The sequence below is a fragment of the Schistocerca gregaria genome, chromosome 5 (genome assembly GCF_023897955.1).
Source record: "Schistocerca gregaria isolate iqSchGreg1 chromosome 5, iqSchGreg1.2, whole genome shotgun sequence".
NCBI lineage: Eukaryota > Metazoa > Arthropoda > Insecta > Orthoptera > Acrididae > Schistocerca > Schistocerca gregaria.
In genome coordinates, this window is record NC_064924.1 from 97457702 (window position 1) to 97485023 (window position 27322).

Here is a 27322-nt window from a genome sequence, read left to right on the forward strand (position 1 = left end):
CCACCCTCGTAATTCATTTCCTATATTAGTATACTTTAAATTTTATCTCTTCTGTTTAAAAGTCTAACCAGATGTGTGTGGTACTCCTAAGTTATTCAAACTCAGTCAGACTCATTCCCAACTCAGGCCTAGTCTTGCGTGAAACTGTCGAATTCTGTCTCCGATTCACATGGCTGTGACATATTGTCCTTAATTTAAATGCACGGTGCACAAGAAATGTGACGTTGCAACTCTGTATAGCTATTTTACAGTTTCCAGTTGCTACAAGATATGAATGTTGACGTGTTAGTTCTGTCTATTGCGAATGCTTCTTACCGGTTTGGAAAGAAAGTTATACATCGAATATAAGTTGTATTTGTCTATGCAAACTCAGTGACATTTCAGTTGTTTCAGTCTGTGATTTTATCGCTTTCTCTAGCAAACCAATGGAAGAAGCGACAAGAGAGTATTAAGGTCGGGTGCACATAAACTGATCGCACAGAAAGCCATTCGAAAAATAACTTTTTTTTTTTTACTTTAAATTCATGTCAACACTGGAATTCTTACAAGTTGACTACCACGGAAGAAGCAAACTAGGTCTCGACACAACGATTCGGACTGTTAACTTGTTAGTTCTTACTTAAGTGCCCGAGAGTTTCATTTGGTTATACCGTGAAGCAGCTTGGTTTTATTTCCAGAAAGAAAGATCGCGTGTAACGGATTTGGTACACCTAGCTGAGGCAATGAATATTTTAAGCTCAATCGTCTGTACTTCTTCGTTTTTATCCTTTTCGACCACTAGTCTATTAACAGATGAACTAATCAATTGAAGGACAGTGACAGCTCAGAATTTTCTGTTAACGCCTACAAAACAGTAACACTTTGAGTGTTATCGTCACATAACTAAAAAGACAATATCGAAATGGGTTGTTTTTCTTCCAACGTACAATGGTGAGTGGTTACCTTGGAATTATATAGAAATATAGCCTGAATGAAACGTGGGAAGCAATAGAACAAACAAGTTTCTGCTCAGTGACGAAGATAAAGTACAGACAACGCGATGGAAGGAAGAGTCAAGACATATTCTACAAGCAAGTACTATAAAAACAGGCAACAGGCTATGTGCAAAATGAAACACAACATGCAGACAATAACGGTGAGAAAGTAGAATCATGCGCTGGTCAAATAACGCCCAATAAGTATGTTAAAAAAGCTGTCCTGTATCTAAACTTGTATGAGAAGTGCTTTGACGCATCTAACATAGGCTAGTAATTCGTGGGTTATAAATTCGTGTGACCAATAGTTGGTCAGCAATATTCGCTTCAGGTAACAGTTAGCTTCAAGGACTGATAACGCAAGATTATAAAGGTGGAACACCCATTGGAGAATTACAGGGTCTGATAGATTGTGGTACTCGTGGATAGTACACGTTGAGGTTTACAGATAAGCTGATACTAAAGAGTGAGTCAATAAGTGTCGCAATAAGAAATGGAGATAACTTTCAGCACGCGCTGTACACGTGACATCGCGTGGTCGTTTGGACTTACAAATACACTGACGAAAAATATGCGCAACACCAAAAACTAATTAGTGTTGAGTAATGAAATTTCGGGAATACATTTACCTAGGAAACATATTTAAATAACTACAATTGCAAGATCGCACGTTAATGTACCCGCAAGATAAGCCATTGCAATGTGAAATGGTGGTACATTTATAATTGGTGCAAAAGTGCATGCATCGCATCTTATGGGTGCCGGATGTCAGTTTGTGGGATGGAGTTCCACGCCTGTTGCACTTGGTCGGGAAATACAGGGACGGTTAAAGCTGTTCGTGGATGACGCTGAAGTTGTAGTACGATGATATCCCATATGTGCTCGATCGGAGACAGATCTTTTGATCGAGCAGGCCAAAGCAACATGTCGACACTCTGTAGAGCATGTTAGGTTACAAGCGTTATCTTGTTGAAAAACGCCGCAACCCGTGGTGGCCGAGAGGTTCTAGGCACTACAGTCTGGAACCGCGCGACCGCTACGGTCGCAGGTTCTAATTCTGCATCGGGCATGGATGTGTGTGATGTCCTTAAGATAGTTAGGTTTAAGTAGTTCTAAGTTCTAGGGGACTGATGACCTCGGAAGTTTAGTCCCATAGTGCTCAGAGCCATTTGAACCATCACGCCTACCACGCTTGTGTTTGTGTGCTCATACAGCTTTGGTGAATATTATGTCTGTATAGCGTAATAATGAATTCTTCGTTTTTGTCTCGTTTGTAAACAAGTTGTACGTTTTTATAGTACATCCTATCGTACCATGAAATATTATTTTTGTGTATCTCTCTGCACCTATTAAGTTATGTATTATTTTGTCCCTTGATTTCTGTCATATTCATTATTTTCACAACTTTCTCGTGTGTCTGAATCATGACTTCTCTTTTAGTGACACCTACAGAGAAATTAGCTTTATGCTTCGAAAGATTTATAGAATAACAGAAGATTGTCTGGAGATACATGAAACTAAACAGAAGGAATATCGTCAATAACTTGGGATCTTGTAGTTGCAACCACATAGTTTGCAAAGTACGAAGTCTCTGAGATTGTCCTGTAGACTACTACACTCAGCTTTTACCATATAAATAATGAACTCCTCATGGCTTTCCAGTAACTCCATTTCCAGTTTCTCCCCTTCAGCACTGCCTTAACTTTCCTCATTTTCTATTTGCAGTCTCATTTGGTGGATCAATTCGTAAAAAGGGATCCATACTCTCGTCGGCAAAACAGATCGAAATAACTTTGGCTTACCTGTTGTTTCTCGTTTGTACTTTCTTTATACTGTAACTTACAATCCTCCCTTCCGCTCATAATCAATGTTTCATAAAGCACAAATGTTGAACGAGTCATCGTTCCATGGATTTACAAATAAGTTACCATAACAATCAAATTATATGAAGTGTACTTCCTGTAGCACAAGGTAGCGCGAAATATAACTTATGTCAGAGTCTGAAGCTACGTGCATGCTTTTCTGCACAGTGTATTCTATCAAATGATGCTTTTTACTTGTATGTACCGTCTGTATATTACCTGTGCATGTATTATCCGCCTCCTTTTCACATGACTTAGTAAATCTTACTTTCTTGAATCATTGTTGTCTTACTTTTTTTGCTAAACTCAATAATTTTGTTTTATGCGGTCCCATAGTCATAACCATCTGTGATCGGACAACAATGAATATGAAAACATATACATGAATGTAAACCGCCTGAAGATCGGCTCAAGCCCGAAACCGGTCGTGTGCTAAATAAAATCACCTTATATTGTGACTGGTAGCGGTTATTACTCTGTGTAGAAATGTTACATATACAGACACATTACAGATATTACAAATTATGTAAATCAAATTGTTACTTTATTGTGGAACCACGCTGTCATTTATAATGTACAGAATGGTTGCTGGCGAATAGAATGAGTTTAAATAGACGTGGCCTTTTTGTTGTTGCATAATTTTAACCCATAAAAAGAAATTGTCAAAGTCATGTTCACAGTTTGTAAGCAATGTTCTCACGTTCAGAAAATGTGTAGTCTTTACTGCAATGATTAAGTGGCTTGGAGCACTATGGGACTTAACATCTGAGGTCATCAGTCCCCTAGAACTTAGAACTACTTAAACCTGACTAACCTAAGGACATCACACACATCCATGCCCCAGGCAGGATTCGAACCTGCGACCGCAGCAGTCGCGCGGTTCCGGACTGAAGCTCCTAGAACCGCTCGGTCACCACGGCCGGCCGCAATGATTAAAAGCCACTGTTCTGTCGTAAAAATAAAGTCACTGTTATTGCAGGTTCACTGTTCGCTTTCCTACAATTCTTCACCGCCACAGTCAATACAAATCAACCCTGCAACGGATGCCATATACAACATCTCCACTCTGTAAAAATCGTGCGTGGGTGGCTGGTTATAACAGCCTAACTGTACAAGTATGGGCTGAAGGCTGTAGTTCGAGATATATTGCATCAGATACATCTGCAGTTTATCTAAACGAAGGGACAGTTTGATAGGACACGTCCTGAAGCATCAAGAAATACTCAGTTTGGTAACGTAGGAAAGTGTGAGAGAAATAAACTGCAGAGGGCGACCAAAAATTGATCAATGTTGGCAGGTGAAAGTGGATGAAAGATGCAGTAATTACGCAGAGATGAAGAGACTTGCACAGAATAAACTAGCGTGGAGAACTGCATCAAACCAGTCCTTGGACTGAGGACCACATCAACAACACAGAAAATGCTGTGTTCGTAGTCTTGCGCACAGGTGACATTCCGCTTATACACTGAAGAGCCAAAGAAACTGGTACACCTGCCCAAAATCGTCTAGGGCCCCTGTGAGCACGCAGAAATGCCGCAACTCGACGTGGCGTGAACTCGACTAATGTCTTAAGTGGTGCTGGAGGGAACTGACACCATGAAACCTGCAGGGCTGTCCATAAATCCGTAAGAGTACGAGGGGGTGGAGATCTCTTCTGAACAAAAGGTTGCTGGGCATCCCACATATGCTCAATAACGTTCATGTCTCGGGCGTTTGGTGGCCAGCGGAAGTGCTTGAACTCAGAAGAGTGTTCCTGGAGCCACTCTGTAGTAATTCTGGATGTGTGGGGTGTCGCATCGTCATGCTGGAATTGCCCAAGTCTGTCGGAATGCACAATGGACTTGAATGGATGCAGATGATCAGACATAATGCTTACGTACGTGTCACCTGTCAGATTCGTATCTAGACGTATGAGGGGGTCCCATATCACTCCAACTGCACGCGCCCCACGCCATTACAGAACCTCCACCAGCTTGAACAGTCCTCTGCTGACATGCAGGGTCCAAGGACTCATGAAGTTGTATCCATGCTCCTACACGTCCATCCGCTCGATACAATTTGAAACGAGACTCGTCTGACCAGGCAACATGTTTTCAGTCATCAACAGTCCAATGTCGGTGTTATCGGGGCAAGCGAGGCGTAAAGCTTTATGTCGTGCGGTCATCAAGGGTGCGGGTGCACAAGTTGGCCTTCGGCTCCGAAAGCCCATGTCGATGATATTTCGTTGAATGGTTCGCACGCTGACATTTGTTGATGGCCCAGCACTGTAATCTGCAACAATTTGTGGAAGGGATGTGCTTCTGTCACGTTGAACGATTCTCTTCAGTCTTCGTTGGTCCCGTTCCTGCAGGATATTTTTCCGGTCGCAGCGATGTCGGAGATTTGATGTTTTACCGGGTTTCTGATAAGCACGCTACACTCGTGAAATGGGCGTACGGGGAAATTCCCACTTCATCGCTACCTTGGAGATGGTGTGTCCCATCGCTCGTGCGCCGATTATAACATCACCTTCAAACTCACTTAAATCTTTATAACCTGCCATTGTAGCAGCAGTAACCGATCTAACAACTACACCAGACGCTTGTTGTGTTGCATAGGCGTTGCCGACCGCAGCGGCATATCTGCCTGTTTACACTTCTCTGTATTTGAATACGCATACCTATACCAATTTCTTTAGCGCTTCAGTTTAGTATATACGTTCTTGCGATATTACTCCATTCAAACGTCCATGGGCTATGGTAGAGCATGAACAAAATTAGGAACGGTGAGCAGCTATTAAGACAGGATAGCGTAGGTTTTCTTCTGATGACTTCCATCCACATCTTGAGCTGATTCCATGGAAAGTTGTTGCAGTCCTTCAAGGTTCTAGAGTGTTCGTCTAATGTGGGATGCTGCTGAATCGCTTTTGTGCTATCATCGTGTTCTAAGCTTTTAGCTTTACCCCAGATATAGAACACAAGGCAGTGTTTTCAGTGACTTCTTCGTCTGCTCAGGTACAAGACCACCATGTCTCCGTTGGTGGTGGTCCTGCTGGCTCTGGCAGTGGGTGTTCCGTCGGAGGCGGCGAACATCTTGGCGCCCGTGTGGTTCTCTGGCGCCAGCCACTTCGCCATGTTCGGGCGACTCTTCAGGGAGCTGGCGGCTAGAGGCCACAACGTCACTGTCATCAGCCAGTTCCCGCTGAAGACTCCTCTCAAGAACTACCGCGACGTGAGCATAGCCTCAAACGAGAAGAAGCCAGAGGTCAGTTACCGTCGCACATTCACCTTTCTTTACTCATTAGTCTGGAAGTCGGTAATTTGCTTCACGTGTCGCTAATCAGTTGGATCGTTTATTGATAATTATGTTAGTAACCTGCTACTCAATACAGCACTGAACAATAATTAACAGACATACAACAGCAATGAAACTTCTAGTAGTTACACATTAAATATAGGCGTGTGCTTTTCGCTCCAACACATCATCGGCGGGAAATTAGGAACGTTCCAGAACTTTTTGAACAGACCTCGTGTACTGAGTCAGACAGCGCCCCTTTGATTATTGTTTGAGGTATGCTGTAGGCAATCGCTACGCCGCTGCGCCGTGTCGCAGCTTGTTTAAAGGAGTGTTGTTACATGGTTGTAGATGCGTGAGATTTGATTGAAAGGAAGACTTTGAACAAAGTCTGGAACATAATACTATAACGGGAGCACGGAAATTCAATAACCGATACGGATGATTCCGTTATGGAGGATATAAATGAGATATCGACAAACATGCAGATATGCCGATGATGTGAAAGAGTAGCTCATTTGTGACTATAATGATCAAGGTTTTTAGATCATGTGGGACGACGAAATTATTGAATACATATTGCAGGCAAACATACACCAGGAAATGCAAGAACATAAAACCAAAGAAGACGTAAATGATGCAGGATCACGTCATAAGCAATTATTTCAAGCCCTGGGAACGGTTTTCAAACCGATCGAAAATAAACCGTGTGATATCGTGAGTTTAATACAATTAAAACGAATTCGTGATGTGGCAGCAATGAAGAGAATTTTTTTAAAAAAAATCAGATGACAATTACTAAATATTTTAAACAAATACTACAATGACTGCCCTACGTGACTTTTGTTAGGTATTTCATGATTAAGCTTGCAGTGTTTTAGTAATATTAATAAAATATGTAGTTATGCACAAAAGTGTCTCTATTTTCTTAATAAACATTGTTTTTATTGAGTTTAATAAGTTTAATTTGTTTTTGTTGTTCTGAATAAACACCTAACATTATATATCAATCTTAGAAAGATAACAATATGACAGTGTACCTAAAAGATAGCCATACACAGGCAATGTTTATTATCTTTGTATAGTTAATAGCACAAAAATCGCTTTTCTTCAGCCATTCAATTATTCGGATTTTCGATAATCCTAAAGACGTACGGCAACAATTAGTCCTGTTAATCGAGTCTCCACTGTAGCAGGAAGAATGGATGATAGAATTTGAAGGTGAATTGTGGTATACAGGATGCGAAATTTAGTACATAGAGAAGCCACCTATGGCAGCAGGAGGGACTCTAATCCGGCTGAGCACGAATGAATCGAGGTAGGCTGACAGATAAGCTGCTTCAGATCTGTGCCAGAGTTTACCAATTGTTGCAGCTGGTGAATGGAGGCGTACCAGCTTCTTGGCAACCCGTGACCAGATGTTTTCAGTGGGTATGAGATCTGGAGAGCGTGCTGGCCGGGACAGCACGGACACCAAGTGGTTTTGCGTTATCTTGTTGAAAGATAACGTCTCGACAACCTCGGCCGTAGTGCACAGTCATTTGCGTTAATGTGTCAGAAGTGTAATGGCTGTTGTCCATATTATTGGCTACATGAGCCAGAAGTGATTGTATTGTGTACGTAATGGCATCCCAAACCATGGTGCTACGTCCTGGGACCATATGGGAATAATGAATGCAACTGAGCAACATTCGTTCTTCTTGGAGCCTCTCACATGGGTACGTATACCATTATGCTTTACACAGGACCAAGACTTGTCTAAAAGATGCCACTATGCCACTTCCATTGTCCAGTGTTGCAGCTGGACGAACCACTCTTGGCATACCTCACGCTGCTGCCATGTCAGGGGAAGCCACAACACTGGTTGTCGGGCTCGCAGTCTGTGGTACTCCACATCTGGAGCACTGTTATTGCGGATACGTTTTGCTACAAACAAACCCAATTCCTGAATCAACATTCTTAACAATGCCGTATGATCGTGCACAGCCAGGCGACCAGTGTACAGGGATCAGACAAAAATATAGAAACACCGCGTGAAATACGTAGCCGGCTGGAGAGGCCGAGCGGTTCTAGGCGCTTCATCTGGAACCGCACGACCGCTACGGTCGCAGGTTCGAATCCTGCCTCGGGCATGGATGTGTGTGATGTCCTTAGGTTAGTTAGGTTTAAGTAGTTCTAAGTTCTGGGGGACTGATGACCTCAGATGTTGAGTCCCATAGTGTTCAGAGCCATTTGAACCATTTTTGAAATGCATATTTGAACAAAAATGCAGATGGTAGCCAAGTTTGCAAGTTTTTCTGTTGTGTTTGACCACGAATGACGTTTGTGCAATGTCCTCAATATCTTTCAAGTGTTAGTCGTGGCCACAAGAATGCCTTATGTAGTTGTGTATGCATCACATGGGAGCTAATTGAGTTCGAACGTTGGGAAATTGTTGTTGCTCGTATGGTGAGTGCTTCCATAATCAAGCGTTTGATGTTTCAAAAGGCACCACATGGAAGATTTACGGGGAAAGTGGAAAAACATCATCTGCTAAGTCACAATTTGGACGAAATTGTGTGTTAAGCGATGGTGACAGACGTCGTTGAAGAGGACTGGGACAAAAAATAAGAGGGCGATAGCAGGAAAAATCGGAGCGGAACTGAATGGCGCCTTCACGATCCCTGTCAGAACCAAAACTACAAGAAGAGAGCTCCGTAAGCAGGGAACTGCAGAGCGTGCAGGAACTCCAAAGTTAGTCTTCAGTTTCACAAGCTGCGACATCGTCGCGAAAAAACAGTGACCCGTGTATGTAATAAGTTTCCTTTAATTTACACAAACTTTGTATTAACAGATTACCGGTTTTGGTCTTTAATGACCATTATCAGATCTGCAGCAAAAATGGGAAAAACATAAATACACTCGCAAACTGTATACAACTTAAGAACAATATATAGACCATAATGGAAAGTAGTACTCACACAATTTACATTTGTGCGCTTTAAATGTGAAGGGGCATACCTGTCTCATAAAAACAAAGACCTAATGTACTGCAGCCATAGTGGCATCGTCAAATGTTAAATGGGGAATCAGCATCAACACCGTCAAATACATACAAATAACATCACATGCACGAGTCATGCTGTCTGTAGTACTACTGTTTAAAACAAGCTCGTGTACAGTAGCTACAAGATGTTTGTGTTGTAAGTTCACCAGATGTCGCTAATATCGGCATACACTAGTTTTCAATAATTACTTGAGACAGCGAGAATAAAATAGTTGAAGTCTGTAATAAGCTTATAACGTATAAAAGGCATTACAGTAATAAAAAGCAATAAAAAGAGGAACACGACAAAAGTAATATTGTTAAAAAGATGAAGATTACGTGCAACACTATGTTTTCTTTCATTTGTGGCTCCTTTAACGATTTGTTTTATGGTTGTTTAATACTACCCGGTGCACTATCAACGGTGTTTAATATTTATGTCATTATCTACAATATTAGCACAGAGCACATGTCAACCAAGGTTTCTTAGCTCTTCCTCTTTTTAACAATATTACTTTTGTCGTGCTCTTCTTTTTATTGCTTTTTGTTACTGTAATGCCGTTTATACGTTATAAACTTCTTACAGACTTCAACTATTGTATCCCCCTTTATTTTCGCTGTCTCAAATAATTATTGATAACTAGTGTACGCCGACATTAGCGACATCTGGTGAACTTGCAACACAAACATCTTGTGGGTACTGTACGACAGCTTGCTTTAAACAGCAGTTTTACTGACGACATGACTCGTGCATGTGATGTTATTTATATGTATTTGACGGTGCTGGTGCTGATTCCGCATTTAACATTTGACGATGCCACTATGGCTGCAGTACATTAGGACTTTGTTTTTATGAAACAGGTATGCCTCTTCATATTTAAAGCGCACAAGTGTAAATTGTGTCAGTACTACTTTCCATTATGATCTATATATTGTTCTTAAGCTGTATACAGTTTGAGAGTGTATTTATGTTATTCCAATTTTTGCTGTAGATTTGATTAGGGTCATTAAAGACCGAAACCGGTAATCTGTTAACAAAGATTTAGTGACCATAGACGTTGTTGTTGTTGTTGTTGTTGTGGTCTTAAGTCCTGAGACTGGTTTCATGCTGCTCTCCATGCTACTCTATCCTGTGCAAGCTTTTTCATCTCCCAGTACCTACTGCAGCCTACATCCTTCTGAATCTGTTTAGTGTATTCATCTCTTGGTGTCCCTCCATGATTTTTACCCTACACGCTGCCCTCCAATACTAAATTGGTGATCCCTTGATGCCTCAGAACATGTCCTACCAACCGATCCCTTCTTCTAGTCAAGTTGTGCCACAAACTCCTCCCCAGTTCTATTCAATACCTCCTCATTAGTTACGTGATCTACCCATCTAATCTTCAGCATTCTTCTGTAGCACCACATTTCGAAAGCTTCTAATCTCTTATTGTCCAAACTACACTCCTGGAAATTGAAATAAGAACACCGTGAATTCATTGTCCCAGGGAGGGGAAACTTTATTGACACATTCCTGGGGTCAGATACATCACATGATCACACTGACAGAACCACAGGCACATAGACACAGGCAACAGAGCATGCACAATGTCGGCACTAGTACAGTGTATATCCACCTTTCGCAGCAATGCAGGCTGCTATTCTCCCATGGAGACGATCGTAGAGATGCTGGATGTAGTCCTGTGGAACGGCTTGCCATGCCATTTCCACCTGGCGCCTCAGTTGGACCAGCGTTCGTGCTGGACGTGCAGACCACGTGAGACGACGCTTCAACCAGTCACAAACATGCTCAATGGGGGACAGATCCGGAGATCTTGCTGGACAGGGTAGTTGACTTACACCTTCTAGAGCACGTTGGGTGGCACGGCATACATGCGGACGTGCATTGTCCTGTTGGAACAGCAAGTTCCCTTGCCGGTCTAGGAATGGTAGAACGATGGGTTCGATGACGGTTTGGATGTACCGTGCACTATTCAGTGTCCCCTCGACGATCACCAGAGGTGTACGGACAGTGTAGGAGATCACTCCCCGCACCATGATGCCGGGTGTTGGCACTGTGTGCCTCGGTCGTATGCAGTCCTGATTATGGCGCTCACCTGCACGGCGCCAAATACGCATACGACCATCATTGGCACCAAGGCAGAAGCGACTCTCATCGCTGAAGACGACACGTCACCATTCGTCCCTCCATTCACGCCTGTCGCGACACCACTGGAGGTGGGCTGCACGGTGTTGGGACGTGAGCGGAAGACGGCCTAATGGTGTGCGGGACCGTAGCTCAGCTTCATGGAGACGGTTGCGAATGGTCCTCGCCGATACCCCAGGAGCAACAGTGTCCCTAATTTGCTGGGAAGTGGCGGTGCGGTCTCCTACGGCACTGCGTAGGATCCTACGGTCTTGGCGTGCATCCGTGCGTCGTTGCGGTCCGGTCCCAGGTCGACGGGCACGTGCACCTTCCGCCGACCACTGGCGACAACATCGATGTACTGTGGAGACATCACGCCCCACGTGTTGAGCAATTCGGCGGTACGTCCACCCGGCCTCCCGCATGCCCACTATACGCCCTCGCTCAGAGTCCGTCAGCTGCACATACGGTTCACGTCCACGCTGTCGCGGCATGCTACCAGTGTTAAAGACTGCGATGGAGCTCTGTATGCCACGGCAAACTGGCTGACACTGACGGCGGCGGTGCATAAATGCTGCGCAGCTAGCGCCATTCGACGGCCAACACCGCGGTTCCTGGTGTGTCCGCTGTGCCGTGCGTGTGATCATTGCTTGTACAGCGCTCTCGCAGTGTCCGGAGCAAGTATGGTGGGTCTGACACATCGGTGTCAATGTGTTCTTTTTTCCATTTCCAGGAGTGTATTTATCGTCCATTTTCACTTCCATACATGGCTACACTCCATACAAATACTTTCAGAAACGACTTCCTGACACTTAAATCTATACTTGATGTTAACAAATTTCTCTTCTTCAGAAACGCTTTCCTTCCCATTGCCAGTGTACATTTTACATCCTCTCTACTTCGACCATCATCAGTTATTTTGCTCCCCAAATAGCAAAACTCCTTTACTACTTTAAATGTCTCATTTCCTAATCTAATTCCCTCAGCATCACCCGACATAATTCGACTACATTACATTTTCCTCGTTTTGCATTTGTTGATGTTCATCTTATATCCTCCTTTCAAGATACTGTCCATTCCGTTCAACTGCTCTTACAAGTCCTTTGCCGTCTCTGACAGAATTACAGTGTCATCGGCGAACCTCAAAGCTTTTACTTCTTCTCCATGAATTTTAATACCTACTCCAAATTTTTCTTTTGTTTCCTTTACTGCTTGCTCAATATACAGATTGAATAACATCGGGGAGAGGCTACAACCCTGTCTCACTCCTTTGCCAACCACTGCTTCCCTTTCATGCCCCTCGACTCTTATGACTGCCATCTGGTTTCTGTACAAATTGTAAATAGCCTTTCGCTCCCTGTATTTTACCCCTGCCACCTTTATAATTTGAAAGAGAGTATTCCACTCAACATTGTCAAAAGCTTTCTCTAAGTCTACAAATGCTTGAAATGTAGGTTTGTCTTTTCTTAATCTAGCTTATAAAATAAGTCATAGGGCCAGTATTGCCTCACGTGTTCCAATATTTCTACGGAACCCAAACTGATCTTCCCCAAGGTCGGCTTCTACTAGTTTTTCCATTCGTCTGTAAAGAATTCGCGTTAGTATTTTGCATGCATTACTTATTAAACTGATAGTTCGGTAATTTTCACATTTGTCAACGCCTGCTATCTTTGGGATTGGAATTATTATATTCGTCTTGAAGTCTGAGGGTATTTCCCCTGTCTCATAAATTTTGCTCACCAGATGGTAGAGTTTTATCAGGGCTGGCTCTTCTAAGGCTATCAGTAGTTGTAATGGAATGTTGTCTACTCCCAGGTCCTTGTTTCGACTTAGGTCTTTCAGTGCTCTGTCAAACTCTTCACGCAGTATTATATCTCCCATTTCATCTTCATCTACATCCTCTTCCATTTCTATAACATTGCCCTCAAGTACATCGCCCTTGTATAGACCCTCTATATACTCCTTGCACCTTTCTGCTTTCCCTTCTTTGCTTAGAACTGGGTTTCCATCTGAGCTCTTGATATTCATACAAGTGGTTCTCTCTTCTCCAAAGGTCTCTTTAATTTTCCTGTAGGCAGTATCTATCTTATCCCTAGTGAGATAACCCTCTACATCTTTACGTTTGTCCTCTAGCCATCCCTGCTTAGCCATTTTGCACTTCCTGTCGATCTCATTTTTGAGACGTTTGTATTCCTTTTTGCCTGCTTCATTTACTTCATTTTTATATTTTCTCCTTTCGTCAATTAAATTCAATATATCTTCTGTCACCCAAGGATTTCTACTAGCCCTCGCCTTTTTACCTACTTGATCCTCTGCTGCCTTCACTACTTCATCCCTCAAAGCTACCCATTCTACTTCTACTGTATTTCTTTCCCCCATTCTTGTCAATTGTTCCCTTATGCCCTCCTTGAAACTCTGTACAACCTCTGGTTCTTTCAGTTTATCCAGGTCCCATCTCCTTAGATTCCCACCTTTTTGCAGTTTCTTCAGTTTTAATCTGCAGTTCATAACCAATAGATTGTGGTCAGAGTCCACATCTGGCCCTGGAAGTGTCTTACATTTTAAAACCCGGTTCCTAAATCTCTGCCTTGTTGTTGTTTTTGTCTTCAGTCCTGAGACTGGTTTGATGCAGCTCTCCATGCTACTCTATCCTGTGCAAGCTGCTTCATCTCCCAGTACCTACTGCAACCTACATCCTTCTGAATCTGCTTAGTGTACTCATCTCTCGGTCTCCCTCTACGATTTTTACCCTCCACGCTGCCCTCCAATGCTAAATTTGTGATCCCTTGATGCCTCAAAACATGTCCTACCAACTGATCCCTTCTTCTAGTCAAGTTGTGCCACAAACTTCTCTTCTCCCCAATCCTATTCAGTACCTCCTCATTAGTTACGTGATCTATCCACCTTATCTTCAGTATTCTTCTGTAGCACCACATTTCGAAAGCTTCTATTCTCTTCTTGTCCAAACTAGTTATCGTCCATGTTTCACTTCCATACATGGCTACACTCCAAACAAATACTTTCAGAAACGACTTCCTGATACATAAATCTATATTCGATGTTAACAAATTTCTCTTCTTCAGAAACGCTTTCCTTGCCATTGCCAGTCTACATTTTATATCCTCTCTACTTCGACCATCATCAGTTATTTTACTTCCTAAATAGCAAAACTCCTTTACTACTTTAAGTGTCTCATTTCCTAATCTAATTCCCTCGGCATCACCCGATTTAATTTGACTACATTCCGTTATCCTCGTTTTGCTTTTGTTGATGTTCATCTTATATCCTCCTTTCAAGACACTGTCCATTCCGTTCAACTGCTCTTCCAAGTCCTTTGCCGTCTCTGACAGAATTACAATGTCATCGGCGAACCTCAAAGTTTTTACTTCGTCTCCCTGAATTTTAATACCTACTCCAAATTTCTCTTTTGTTTCCTTTTCTGCTTGCTCAATATACAGATTGAATAACATCGGGGAGAGGCTACAACCCTGTCTCACTCCTTTCCCAACCACTGCTTCCCTTTCATGCCCCTCGACTCTTATGACTGCCATCTGGTTTCTGTACAAATTGTAAATAGCCTTTCGCTCCCTGTATTTTACCCCTGCCACCTTTAGAATTTGAAAAAGAGTATTCCAGTCAACATTGTCAAAAGCTTTCTCTAAGTCTACAAATGCTAGAAACGTAGGTTTGCCTTTTCTTAATCTTTCTTCTAAGATAAGTCGTAAGGTCAGTATTGCCTCACGTGTTCCAACATTTCGACGGAATCCAAACTGATCCTCCCCGAGGTCTGCATCAACCAGTTTTTCCATTCGTCTGTAAAGAATTCGCGTTAGTATTTTGCAGCCGTGGCTTATTAAACTGATAGTTCGGTAATTTTCACATCTGTCAGCACCTGCTTTCTTTGGGATTGGAATTATTATATTCTTCTTGAAGTCTGAGGGTATTTCGCCTGTCTCATACATCTTGCTCACCAGCTGGTAGAGTTTTCTCAGGACTGGTTGTCCCAAGGCCGTCAGTAGTTCTAATGGAATGTTGTCTACTCCGGGGGCCTTGTTTCGACTCAGGTCTTTCAGTGCTCTGTCAAACTCTTCACGCAGTATCGTATCTCCCATTTCGTCTTCATCTACATCCTCTTCTATTTCCATAATATTGTCCTCAAGTACATCGCCCTTGTATAAACCTTCTATATACTCCTTCCACCTTTCTGCCTTCCCTTCCTTGCTTAGAACTGGGCTGCCATCTGAGCTCTTGATATTCATACACGTGGTTCTCTTCTCTCCAAAGGTCTCTTTAATTTTCCTGTAGGCAGTATCTATCTTACCCCTAGTGAGATAAGCTTCTACATCCTTACATTTGTCCTCTAGCCATCCCTGTTTAGCCATTTTGCACTTCCTGTCGATCTCATTTTTGAGACGTTTGTATTCCTTTTTGCCTGCTTCATGTACTGCATTTTTATATTTTCTCCTTTTATCAATTAAACTCAATATTTCTTCTGTTACCCAAGGATTTCTAGCAGCCCTCGTCTTTGTACCTACTTTATCCTCTGCTGCCTTCACTACTACATCCCTCAGAGCTACCCATTCTTCTTCTACTGTATTTCTTTCCCCTATTCCTGTCAATTGTTCCCTTATGCTCTCCCTGAAACTCTGTACAACCTCTGGTTCTTTCAGTTTATCCAGGTCCCATCTCCTTAATTTCCCACATTTTTGCAGTTTCTTCAGTTTTAATCTACAGGTCATAACCAATAGATTGTGGTCAGAGTCCACATCTGCCCCTGGAAATGTCTTACAACTTAAAACCTGGTTCCTAAATCTCTGTCTTACCATTATATAATCTATCTGATACCTTTTAGTATCTCCAGGGTTCTTCCACGTATACAACCTTCTTTCATGATTCTTAAACCAAGTGTTAGCTATGATTAAGTTGTGCTCTGTGCAAAATTCTACTAGGCGGCTTCCTCTTTCATTTCTTAGCCCCAATCCATATTCACCTACTATGTTTCCTTCTCTCCCTTTTCCTACACTCGAATTCCAGTCACCCATTACTATTAAATTTTCGTCTCCCTTCACTATCTGAATAATTTCTTTTATTTCATCGTACATTTCTTCAATTTCTTCATCATCTGCAGAGCTAGTTGGCATATAAACTTGTACTACTGTAGTAGGTGTGGGCTTCGTATCTATCTTGGCCACAATAATGCGTTCACTATGCTGTTTGTAGTAGCTTACCCGCATTCCTATTTTCCTATTCATTATTAAACCTACTCCTGCATTACCCCTATTTGATTTTGTGTTTATAACCCTGTAGTCACCTGACCAGAAGTCTTGTTCCTCCTGCCACCGAACTTCACTAATTCCCACTATATCTAACTTTAACCTATCCATTTCCCTTTTTAAATTTTCTAACCTACCTGCCCGATTAAGGGATCTGACATTCCACGCTCCGATCCGTAGAACGCCAGTTTTCTTTCTCCTGATAACGACATCCTCCTGAGTAGTCCCCGCCCGGAGATCCGAATGGGGGACTATTTTACCTCCGGAATATTTTACCCAAGAGGATGCCATCATCATTTAATCATACAGTAAAGCTGCATGTCCTCGGGAAAAATTACGGCTGTAGTTTCCCCTTGCTTTCAGCCGTTCGCAGTACCAGCACAGCAAGGCCGTTTTGGTTAATGTTACAAGGCCAGATCAGTCAATCATCCAGACTGTTGCCCCTGCAACTACTGAAAAGGCTGCTGCCCCTCTTCAGGAACCACACGTTTGTCTGGCCTCTCAACAGATACCCCTCCGTTGTGGTTGCACCTACGGTACGGCCATCTGTATCGCTGAGGCACGCAAGCCTCCCCACGAACGGCAAGGTCCATGGTTCATGGGGGGAAGATCTCTGCCTTACCATTATATAATCTATCTGAAACCTTTCAGTATCTCCAGGCTTGTTCCATGTATACAACCTTCTTTTATGATTCTTGAACCAAGTGTCAGCTATGATTAAGTTGTGCCTTGTACAATATTCCACCAAGCGGCTTCCTCTTTCATTCCTTAAACCCAATCCATATTCACCTACTACGTTTCCTTCTCTTCCTTTTCCTACTATCGAATTCCAGACACCCATGACTATTAAATTTTCGTCTCCCTTCACTATCTGAATAATTTCTTTTTTCTCATCACACATTTCTTCAATTTCTTCGTCATCTGCAGAGCTAGTAGGCATATAGTCTTGTACTACTGTCGTAGGCGTGGGCTTCGTGTCTATCTTGGCCACAACAATGTGTTCGCTGTGCTGTTTGTAGTAGCTTACCCGCATTCCTATTGCTTTATTCATTATTAAACCTACTCTTGCATTACCCCTGTTTGATTTTGTATTTATAACCCTGTATTCACCTGACCAAAAGTCTTGTTCCTCCTGCCACCGAACTTCACTAATTCCCACAATATCCAACTTTAATCTATCCATTTCCCTTTTTAAATTTTCTAACCTGCCTACCCGATTAAGGGATCTGACATTCCACGATCCGATCCGTAGAACGCCAGTTTTCTTTCTCCTGATAACAACGTCCTCCTCAGTAGTCCCCGCCCAGAGATCCGAATGGGGGACTATTTTACCTCCGGAATATTTTACCCAAGAGGACGCCATCATCATTTATCCATACAGTAAAGCTGCATTCCCTCGGGAAAAATTACGGCCGTAGTTTCCCCTTGCTTTCAGCCGTTGGCAGTACCAGCACAGCAAGGCCGTTTTCGTTTAGTGTTACAAGGCCAGATCAGTCAATCATCCAGACTGTTGCCCCTGCAAGTACTGAAAAGGCTGCTGCCCCTCTTCAGGAAACATACGTTTGTCTGGCCTCTCAACAGAGACCCCTCCGTTGTGGTTGCACCTACGGTACGTCTATCTGTATCGCTGAGGCACGCAAGCCTCCCTATCAAGGTCTATGGTTCATGGGGGGAGGACCATAGACGTAAATTAAAGGAAACTTACTGGTCTTCAGTGATGCAAATACCTATAGCAGGTAAAATTGGTGTACGATCCATAAGACGTGGACTATGGGACAATGAAAGAAAGTCATTTGACTGGAGTCTTGTTGCACACTGTTTCAAATTTCTGGTCTAGTTTACATCCGAAGAATGAAACACAGCGGGGTTCTCCGATGATATGGGCAGCTGTATCATGGTGGTCCATGGGCCCCCATGAGCACTCTACAAAGCTGCCAAGGGTTACATGGCCATTTGGCTCTCCATCCCATAGCTGTCCATCCCATCGCACAGTGTTTGCTCCCCAGTGGTGATAGTATATTCCGACACGATGGTGCCTATTCACACAGCTCGCATGGTCCAGGACTGGTTTGTGAGTACAAGAATGAATTATCACATCACTCCTGGCGACCACAATCACCATATCTCAAAATATTATCAAGCCTTTGTGGTCTACTTTGGAGAGAAGACTGTGTGATCACTATCCAACTGGTTGAATGTTACCAGTTTTTGCCACTATTTTGCAGGGGAAATGGCATAAGATTCCCTTAAAAATCATAGAGGACCCGTATTCATGTGATGTCTGTTTTTTGGACCTGTCCGAAAGAACAGGCACCATTTTGATCAAACAGCCTCCATCGATTAAGACACATAGGAATTACAGACATTGGCTGGGAGTGAGCATTCCTTTAAATCAATGGAGTAAGTTCAAAATTTGTGCTGGATCGGGATTCGAACCTGGGCCTACTACTTACTAGGCTGTCCACACACCGTGATCTATTTGAAGTCTAAAAGAACAGATACCTTACATACACTGCAGCGCCAAAGAAACTGGTATAGTCATGCGTATTAAAATACAGAGATATGTAAACAGGCAGAATACGGCGCTGCGTTGCGGTCAGCTACGCCTGTGTAAGGCAACAAGTGTCTGGCGCTGTTGTTAGATCGGTTACTGCTGCTGCAGTGGCAGGTTATCAATATTTAAGTCAGTTTGAACGCGGCGCTATAGTCGATGCACGAGCGATGGGACACAGCATCTGCGAGGTAGCGATGAAGCGGGGATTTACCCGTATGACCATTTCACGAGTGCACCGTGAATATCAGGAATTCGGTAAAACGCAAAATTTCCGACGTCACTGCGGCCGGAAAAATATGCTGCAAGAAGCAACGGCGACTGAAGAGAATCGCTCAACGTTACAGAAGTGCAACCCTTCCGCAAACTGCTGCAGGTTTCAATGCTGGGCAATCAACGGCTGTCAGCGTGCGAACCATTCGACGAAACATCATCGATACCAGTTTTTGGAGCCGAAGGCCCTCTCGTCTACGCCTCGCCTGGACCCGTCAACATCGACAGAGGACTTTTGATGACTGGAAACATGTTGCCTGGTCGAACGAGTCTCGTATCAAATTGCACCGAGCGGATGGACGTGTACGGAAACGGACACAACCTCATGAATCCATGGACGCTGCATATCAGCAGGGGACTGTTCAAGCTGGTGGATGCTGTGTAATGGTGTGGGACCCCGGATACGTCTAGATATGACTCTGACAGGGACACCTACGTAAGCATCCTGTCTGATTACCTGCATCAAGTCCATTGTGCATTCCGACGGACATGGACAATTCCAGCAGGACAATGTGACACCCCACACATCCAGAATTGGTACAGCGTGGCTCCAGGAACTCTCTTCTATTCTTATACACTTCCGCCGGCCAATAAACTCCCCAGACATGAACATTATTGATCATGTCTGGGACTCCTTGCAACGTGCTGTTCAGAAGAGATCTCTACCCTGTCGTACTCTTGCGGATTTATTGACTGCGCTGCAGGATTCATGGTGTCAATCCCCTCCAGCACTGCATTAGTCGAGTCCAAGCCACGTCGTGTTCTGGCACTTGTGTGTGCTCGCGGGGGCCCTACACGATATTGGTCAGGTGTACCAGTTTCTTTGGCTCTTCAGTGTATAATTAAACTGAGACTTCAGTGCAGATGGACAACACACTTGAACTCTTGCAGGAACTGGCGAAATTCTCTGAGTACTGAGAATAATGGGCAATGGGTACTACATTAGTAGTCTGAGGATAAGTTGAGAATTTGGGTATGACAAGAGGCGTCCGTGCAGTTGCGATGACCAATGTGTCGGGATGGGGCAGTGGTCAATACATCTGCGTAGTAAGCAGGAGACCCGGTTTTGATTTCTGGTCTGGCACAAATTCTCCACTTACCCCACTGATTTAAATCAATGTCCACTAGGGCCAATGTCTGTAACTCCTCTGTTTCTTAATAAAGGACCTGTATTTATCCATTCCGAGACGACTGGAAGTTTTTTTTGAACGCCAAAGGTTTCCCTACACCGTATTAGGTATGGTAATGTATTGTGTTTCTGGGGTTTCCATGCTTTTGTCCGCTCCCTGTATGTCCTCTCGGGCACTAGTCGCATAGACTCAGTATGGGGCTGAGTACAGCTCTCCTCATCGACTCTGTATGGCGTTGCAATTTCAACTTTCAGCAGTTTTTTTGTGCTGATCCAAGGGGACAGGAAACGCGTAAATAGCGAGCTAGTAAACGGCGTGCTACTAGTCCCATAAACTGTACAGTGTGTGTGTTTGTTCCGACTGCAGCTGACCTGGGACCTGATAGAGCGGGCCCGCTCCCCGCCGGTGAGCGCCATCATCATGAAGTACATCACCAGGCAGCAGTGCACCGACGCCCTGGCACTGCCCCAGGTGGGACACGTGCTCTCCTCCGGCGACCAGTACGACCTCGTCATTACCGAGTTCTTCCATGCCGACTGCATGGCCGTGTTTGCCGCCAAATTCGGAGTCCCGCTCGTCGGCATCACTTCCAGCATGGCTCTGCCTAGGGTGTATGACAGGGTGAGTATGTCACCTCCAGCACGACTGTGGTGCATGTGCCAAAAGGCGCGTGTGCTGCGAACATGACCTCTTGCTCATCAGGTGCTTCGCCGGTATCCAGATTAGAATAAAGCAGAGTCACCCCAGATCATATAAAATGATACATTCTGTTCAGAAAAAAAGACCACCTTGAACGACTAAAGATATGACGATCATGTTCACAGCACATGTGCATTAGTATGTTCTGCAGTAATGATTGGCATTCGTACCATGTCGACCTCCGGGTTCAAGGTCAACACCGACATCGCGACACAACAGCACCTACCGTAAAATGTGCCTGCGGCACTCGTTGTTGCTATAAACCGAAGGTAATGCATCAGTGTGACTTGAGCAGACGTGCAGTATGCCTCGGACTCGTATGAGCGAACCGCACTATACGGTGGCGTGGTTGTTTCCGTCCCTTTACGACGAACCTGCACCTACCTGTGAACATTGTCTCAGCAAATCATCAGTAGGGAAGCCGAGCGAAACCTAATGTACTTCGACGTGAACCAGGCTGCAATTGAAGTCACCAATCTACGTTTCGGGAGAAAGTTTTCACACGAAATGAAAGTTGGAAATTTTGTCCTTAATTAATATATTCTGAAACTTAGGTGAACAAGTGCCACTGCCAAGCCCGTGCTAGTCTTAACACAGTCACTCACAGTCCCTTTCACTCACGTTAGCAAGTTTATGGTGTTGCATTTCCCGAAAACGTAATAGCTAAAAAAATACTGATTGTTTTTGATTAATAATGCTCGTCAAACATTAAGTCTGTCGGTACCAAATGCAGTCACAGTTTTTAGCCACCGATCTGCTTAATACGCCACACGGAATTTATGTCTTTTCTCGTCACAAAATTCATTTAAAAATTCCGAAATTTCTACGCGCCCATCGGAATAAGTATGCCGTCACTTTACCACACTTTTGATGTATGAAACACTGCTTGATCGGGCAACTTATCGTTTCTATCGGAACTACTACTACACAATTCCGAACTGTTTCATGGCTAGGCTTCCACTCTTCTCTAGAAGTCTTCTCTACCAGCAGAGAAAGGAGCGCGAAGAATATTGCTTTACCATTGGTCAGTTTACTCAACAGCCAATAGCAAAACAACATTCTCCCGCGTCAGTACGCGCTTTTCATCAATAATCAATCGCAAAATAGTAAACCTAACGACTGCACTTTTTACCGAGGTAATTATCTAATATGCTGAAGTTTTGTTTATGCATAGAGTTATTTACTATTCTTATTTATACCTGAATTAACTTTCCCTTTACCATAAACTTACTTTACAAACCTATTCTACAAAACTCCCCTTTGTCCATATCCATACTTCCTCGATATTTTCCCACACTAAATCCTACCACATAACTCTTTGAACACTTATCTTCATATTAACCTTAAACCACATTCACGCATAATCCATACTGCTAAAACACATTTATAACATTTTATCTACACAAAAAGACATAATAACACTTTATGAAATTATTAGAACAGTTTATGAAAAACATTCTATTATTTTAGTGCACTCTAGTGGGCACAATCGAAACTAAATCAGTCCCCTATCCAATAGTGTCCTCTGTCGGCTAATACATAAACTACGTGCGCGTCCAGTCACCATCTGTCACTATCCAGCTCTGAGACACATCTCGCACTTAACCGCCTCCAAGGCAGGAACGGTATATGGCGCTACGCCTCAACTATCCAATCAGTGAATTTGAAAGAGGGCACATTATTGGCATGATGGAATGTGACGCATGAATCTGGGAAACTGCTGCTCGCACGGGACGAAGTGTTCCGGCAGTGACACGGGTGTGTGCAAAATGGTGCACTGAAGACCGTAGAACACGATGAGATGGGTCAGCTCGCACCACCCAGACCAATCGCCGAGAAAATCGACATCTCATCCGAGTGGAATTGCAGGCCAGACCTGCGTCCTCCTCGACTCTGGCGCAACAGTGGACCAGTGCAACCCATCGTACACTATCAGTGGTGACAGTGCATCGCCGTTTATTATGGGTTACGTGCGCGTCGTGCACTCCTCTGCGTGCTGTTGACGAATGTGTAGAAACATGCAAGAGACAATGGTGTATGGAACATCGTCACTGGGGACTGTCATTGGGTCAGATACTGTTTTCGGACGTATCCGCGTCCTGTTTGTTTGAAAATGATGTCTGCCTATTGATCCGAAGCAGACAGGGGGAGCGGCATCACGGTGGCCGCATTTGCACAAGACATACAACGCCAACTCAAGACCTTATGGTGTGTGGTGCTGTTGGGTACAACCACAAATCACAGCTAGTGCGTGTCCAGGGCACTGTGACCAGTGTGACCCACGTGAATGATATCCTTCGACCTGTAGGCTTACCCTTTCTGCACCCAGACGCCAATTTTCAACAAGACAATGCACGACCACGTGTTGCTGCACGAACACGTGCATTCTTAGTGTCACAGGATGTCAACCTTCTGCCCTGGCCCGCCAAATCAACAGATGTGTTGCCAATCGAAAATGTGTGGTATATGGTGAAACCACAGGTGCAGCACTGTGACCCAAACCATCCACCACAGATGGACTTTGGAACTAGCTGAATGCAGCATGGATGGCTATACCAGAGGACGCCATTCGCGCCTTTTGGCGTCGATGCCATCATGCATAGAACAAGTTGTCAGGGTCGATGGCCGACCCTGTGCCTACTAGGCAACACGACACATGCTGAACTCAGGTGACTGAAATGCTAATCAATTCTGCAGAACATACTAGTGTATGTCTCCTGTGAATATGAACGTCCTGTCTTTAGTCCTTCAAGGTGTTCTGTTTTTTTTATGAACATGAATCTAGATTACCCCCATAAAGCTAATAGGCTACCTGAAAAAATCAACTGCCACACACACGTCAGAAAATGTTATTTGGTAAGTTCCTGAACTCGACAGGTGCCGTGCGTATTGCTAATGATTGGAGGATTTTGGCGCTTCAATTGAATAATTTACTTTAATGGTTGCTGAATGATGCAGTTTGATCTGGTAAAAATAATATTTATTCAAGTAGTGTGTAAAAATTATTCGGAACACACAAACGTCGAGGTCATAAAACAATTTGAGAGTGAATTTACATAATTGAAATAGAACAATAATACGAAAATGAATGGCTGTTATGGCTACAAAGTCTGTCGTGACGTATTTCTTGAGTAAAAATCTCTCAGGGTACATGCCGCGTCAATTCAGGATGAAACTCCAAGCTTTCGACCACTACCTCCATGGTCGTCGTCAGGGCTAAAACTACTGACGCATCGAATTACTGGGACTCTGTGATTCGGGAAGCAGTCGAAATTAGACTTAGCGATAGCAACTTTAACAGAGACAACGGCTATGCACTTAGCAGCACCTGGAAGAGTGCATCTGGATAAAGAAAAATTGCAGAGGAAAACTTCCAGCACTTTACCTCCTGATTAAAGGGATGGCACTGCAAGCCTGTGTTTTCTCCCCGCCTAATCTCTCCCTATCTCCCTTCTCACCCCCCCCCCCGAGTCCTTTTGTATTCCCATCCTCTGCCTTCCCCACTCCCTGGCACGTCTGCTCGGAGCCCCCCACCCCTCTTATGAATCCTCATCCTCCATTGGCTCCTTTCCCCGCCTTCACTTTTCCTGTCCTTCCCCCCTTTCTTTCCCGTCATCTGTCCAGTATCCCCCCACCTGCTCTCGGCTGTGGTATGTCATATTTGTGCCAACTTTTTAGTGGAGTGTTTAAGTGAGTGTTCAGTGTTGTGCGTCTTTCCACAGTGTTGCGAACAGAAATCATGCTGTCGCTGGGTGTGCATTTTATATCTCTTGCGAACAGAAACCAGACTGTCGCCGTGTTTTTTAATTGTCTGTCTATTATTTTTCTGCTTCCTATGTATTTTATTAGCATCATCAACCCTGTGTTTTATGTTTTAAGTTCCAGAATTTTCTGCATTTTACCTTTAAGTCGCCGATTTTGTCGCCAATTGTTATTTTTTTATTATCTTCATCTTTTTAAACCAAATTCTGTAGTCTGTAGAGCGGCGTACTAAGCTGCTACCAGCCCGCCCCCTTCAGGAGGAATCGAAACACAAAAAAGGAAAAAAAAACTAGTTTACGACAGTCAGTTTTAGCCCTGACGACGACCATGGAGGTAGTGGTCGAAAGCTTGGAGTTTTATCCTGAATTGACGCAGCATGTACACCGAGAGATTTTTACTCAATAGCTGTTACAGTTGCTGGACAATTACGTTTTGAACTGTGATTGCAAAATTATATAATTACACGAAAAAAGTATGAATTCGAACAGAAGCATAAAACAGTTCAGTGAGTAAAGAAAGAATCATGAAGAAACGTCTCTAAGCGGGTGAGCTCCAATAAGTTAACTTGATTACGAAACGAAACACAATTGGTTACGAAAAGAATCTCCTTTGAAGCAAGACTTAGGTTGCAGAAAAACTTGTTTGAGCCGTTTAGATCAACTTAGGAAGACTAAAAAATAGAAACCAGGAAAGAAATCTTATTCCCTTAATACACTGCGTTTCCCGAAGTCGGGAGTGTGCATTGCAAGCATCGTAACTGTCACTGAGCTGGCTGCCGAACTTTGACCGCTGCTAACTAACTGTTGCTGGGCTGAGCTGATGTGATAAGACTGCGAATGGCAGATCTCAACATCCTCCTGGTTACTCGTCGCAGATGCGCGTAAGTTCAGAGTGAACTTCGAACACTTGGCAGAGGGCGAAAGTCAAGGAAAACACATATGCCCGCAGAGTCCAGAGTAGCCTCACCAAGCAAGTTCGAATCAAACTACCCATATGAATCCCAATACGACACCGAATGCCTCTCTAAATTTTTGGTAGCCTTCCTTCAGAGCCCAGAAAGAAACCTGTATAATCTTTTCTAGCCAGTCCCAGAAATGGCCTAAGTGCCCTTCCAGTCAGGGATCTGGAAGTCCGTCCCCTACATCTCATCGTAAAGTTAAAGATGTACCCGCCAATGAGGTGCATGTATAAGTATATGGAAAACATGTGTCGCTCCATTCCCACATACAGACGTTTTTGCCGGAAAATGTGGAAACGTGGTTGGGCTTCACACAGCATTTCCATGCGAAGAGCAAAATTTAGAAATTTGCAGACGCACGAGTGGCAGGAGACCATACACAGTGGGATAACAGCAAGTGGACAGTTGAGGACTCCACCGAAAGGTTACTAACAATCAGAAAAATGGTTCAAGTGGCTCTGAGCACTATGCTACTTAACTTCTGAGGTCATCAGTCGCCTATAACTTAGAACTAATTAAACCTAACTAAGCTAAGGACATCACACACATCCATGCCCGAGGCAGGATTGGAACCTGCGACCGTAACGGTCGCTCATCTCCAGACTGTAGCGCCTAGAACCGCACGGCCACTCAGGCCGGCACTAACAAGCAGAGTTCTCACCCCGTTCCACCAATGGTTTCCCGTTCTACTATAGACGACACAAGTTTTCCATTCTGCTGCTCATTGTCTCCGGAGGCTGAACCAGGAGGATAATCCCTGAAAGGCCCGGGTGTCTATCTGTGCGGTCTCCTCGTGTCGGAGCTGCCTTCTGAGTGGCTGACCAATCTTCCAGAGAGTATGAAATTTCCTCCTCTTTTCACCTGAGCGTTCCTGTGGTCAAGACCAATTAATGGGAAAAATTGTTTTAAGAATGAAATGTTAGTTTAAGTACAGAGAGGTGGCTAACCCACATTGCTACAAGTTACTCCTAACCACTCATGTAATCAGCGCGGAATACCGGTGAAAAGTTGAAAAGCAAAAACTGAATCGGAAAGTAAGTGAAGCAAGAGAGTCTCTATGCAAATTCAGTACGTAAATACACTACTGGCCATTAAAATTGCAACACAACTAAGAAATGCACATGATAAACGGGTATTCTTTGGACAAATATATTACAGTAGAACTGACATGTGATTACATTTTCACGCAATTTTCGTGCATAGATCCTGAGAAATCAGTACCCAGTACAACTACCTCTGGCCGTAATAACGGCCTTGATACGCCTGGTCATTCAAATCAGAGCTTGGATGGCGTGTACAGGTACAGCTGCCCATGCGGCTTCAGCACGATACCACAGTTCATCAAGAGTAGTGACTGGCGTATTGTGACGAGCCAGTTGTTCGGCCACCATTGACCAGACATTTTCAATTGGTG

The 27322-nt window shown here is 43.8% G+C and overlaps 1 protein-coding gene across 1 annotated transcript in view; it reads left to right on the forward strand.

The window, feature by feature from the left end:
- Positions 1-5835: 5835 nt before the first annotated feature.
- The window catches only part of LOC126272005 (UDP-glycosyltransferase UGT5-like), a 60391-nt gene continuing 38904 nt past the window's right edge, over positions 5836-27322 (forward strand). Inside the window, exons 1-2 of the mRNA XM_049974492.1 lie at positions 5836-6079; positions 20856-21110. Coding sequence (XP_049830449.1) covers positions 5843-6079; positions 20856-21110 — 492 coding nt within the window. The 5' untranslated portion in view covers positions 5836-5842. The remainder of the gene's footprint in view (positions 6080-20855; positions 21111-27322) is intronic.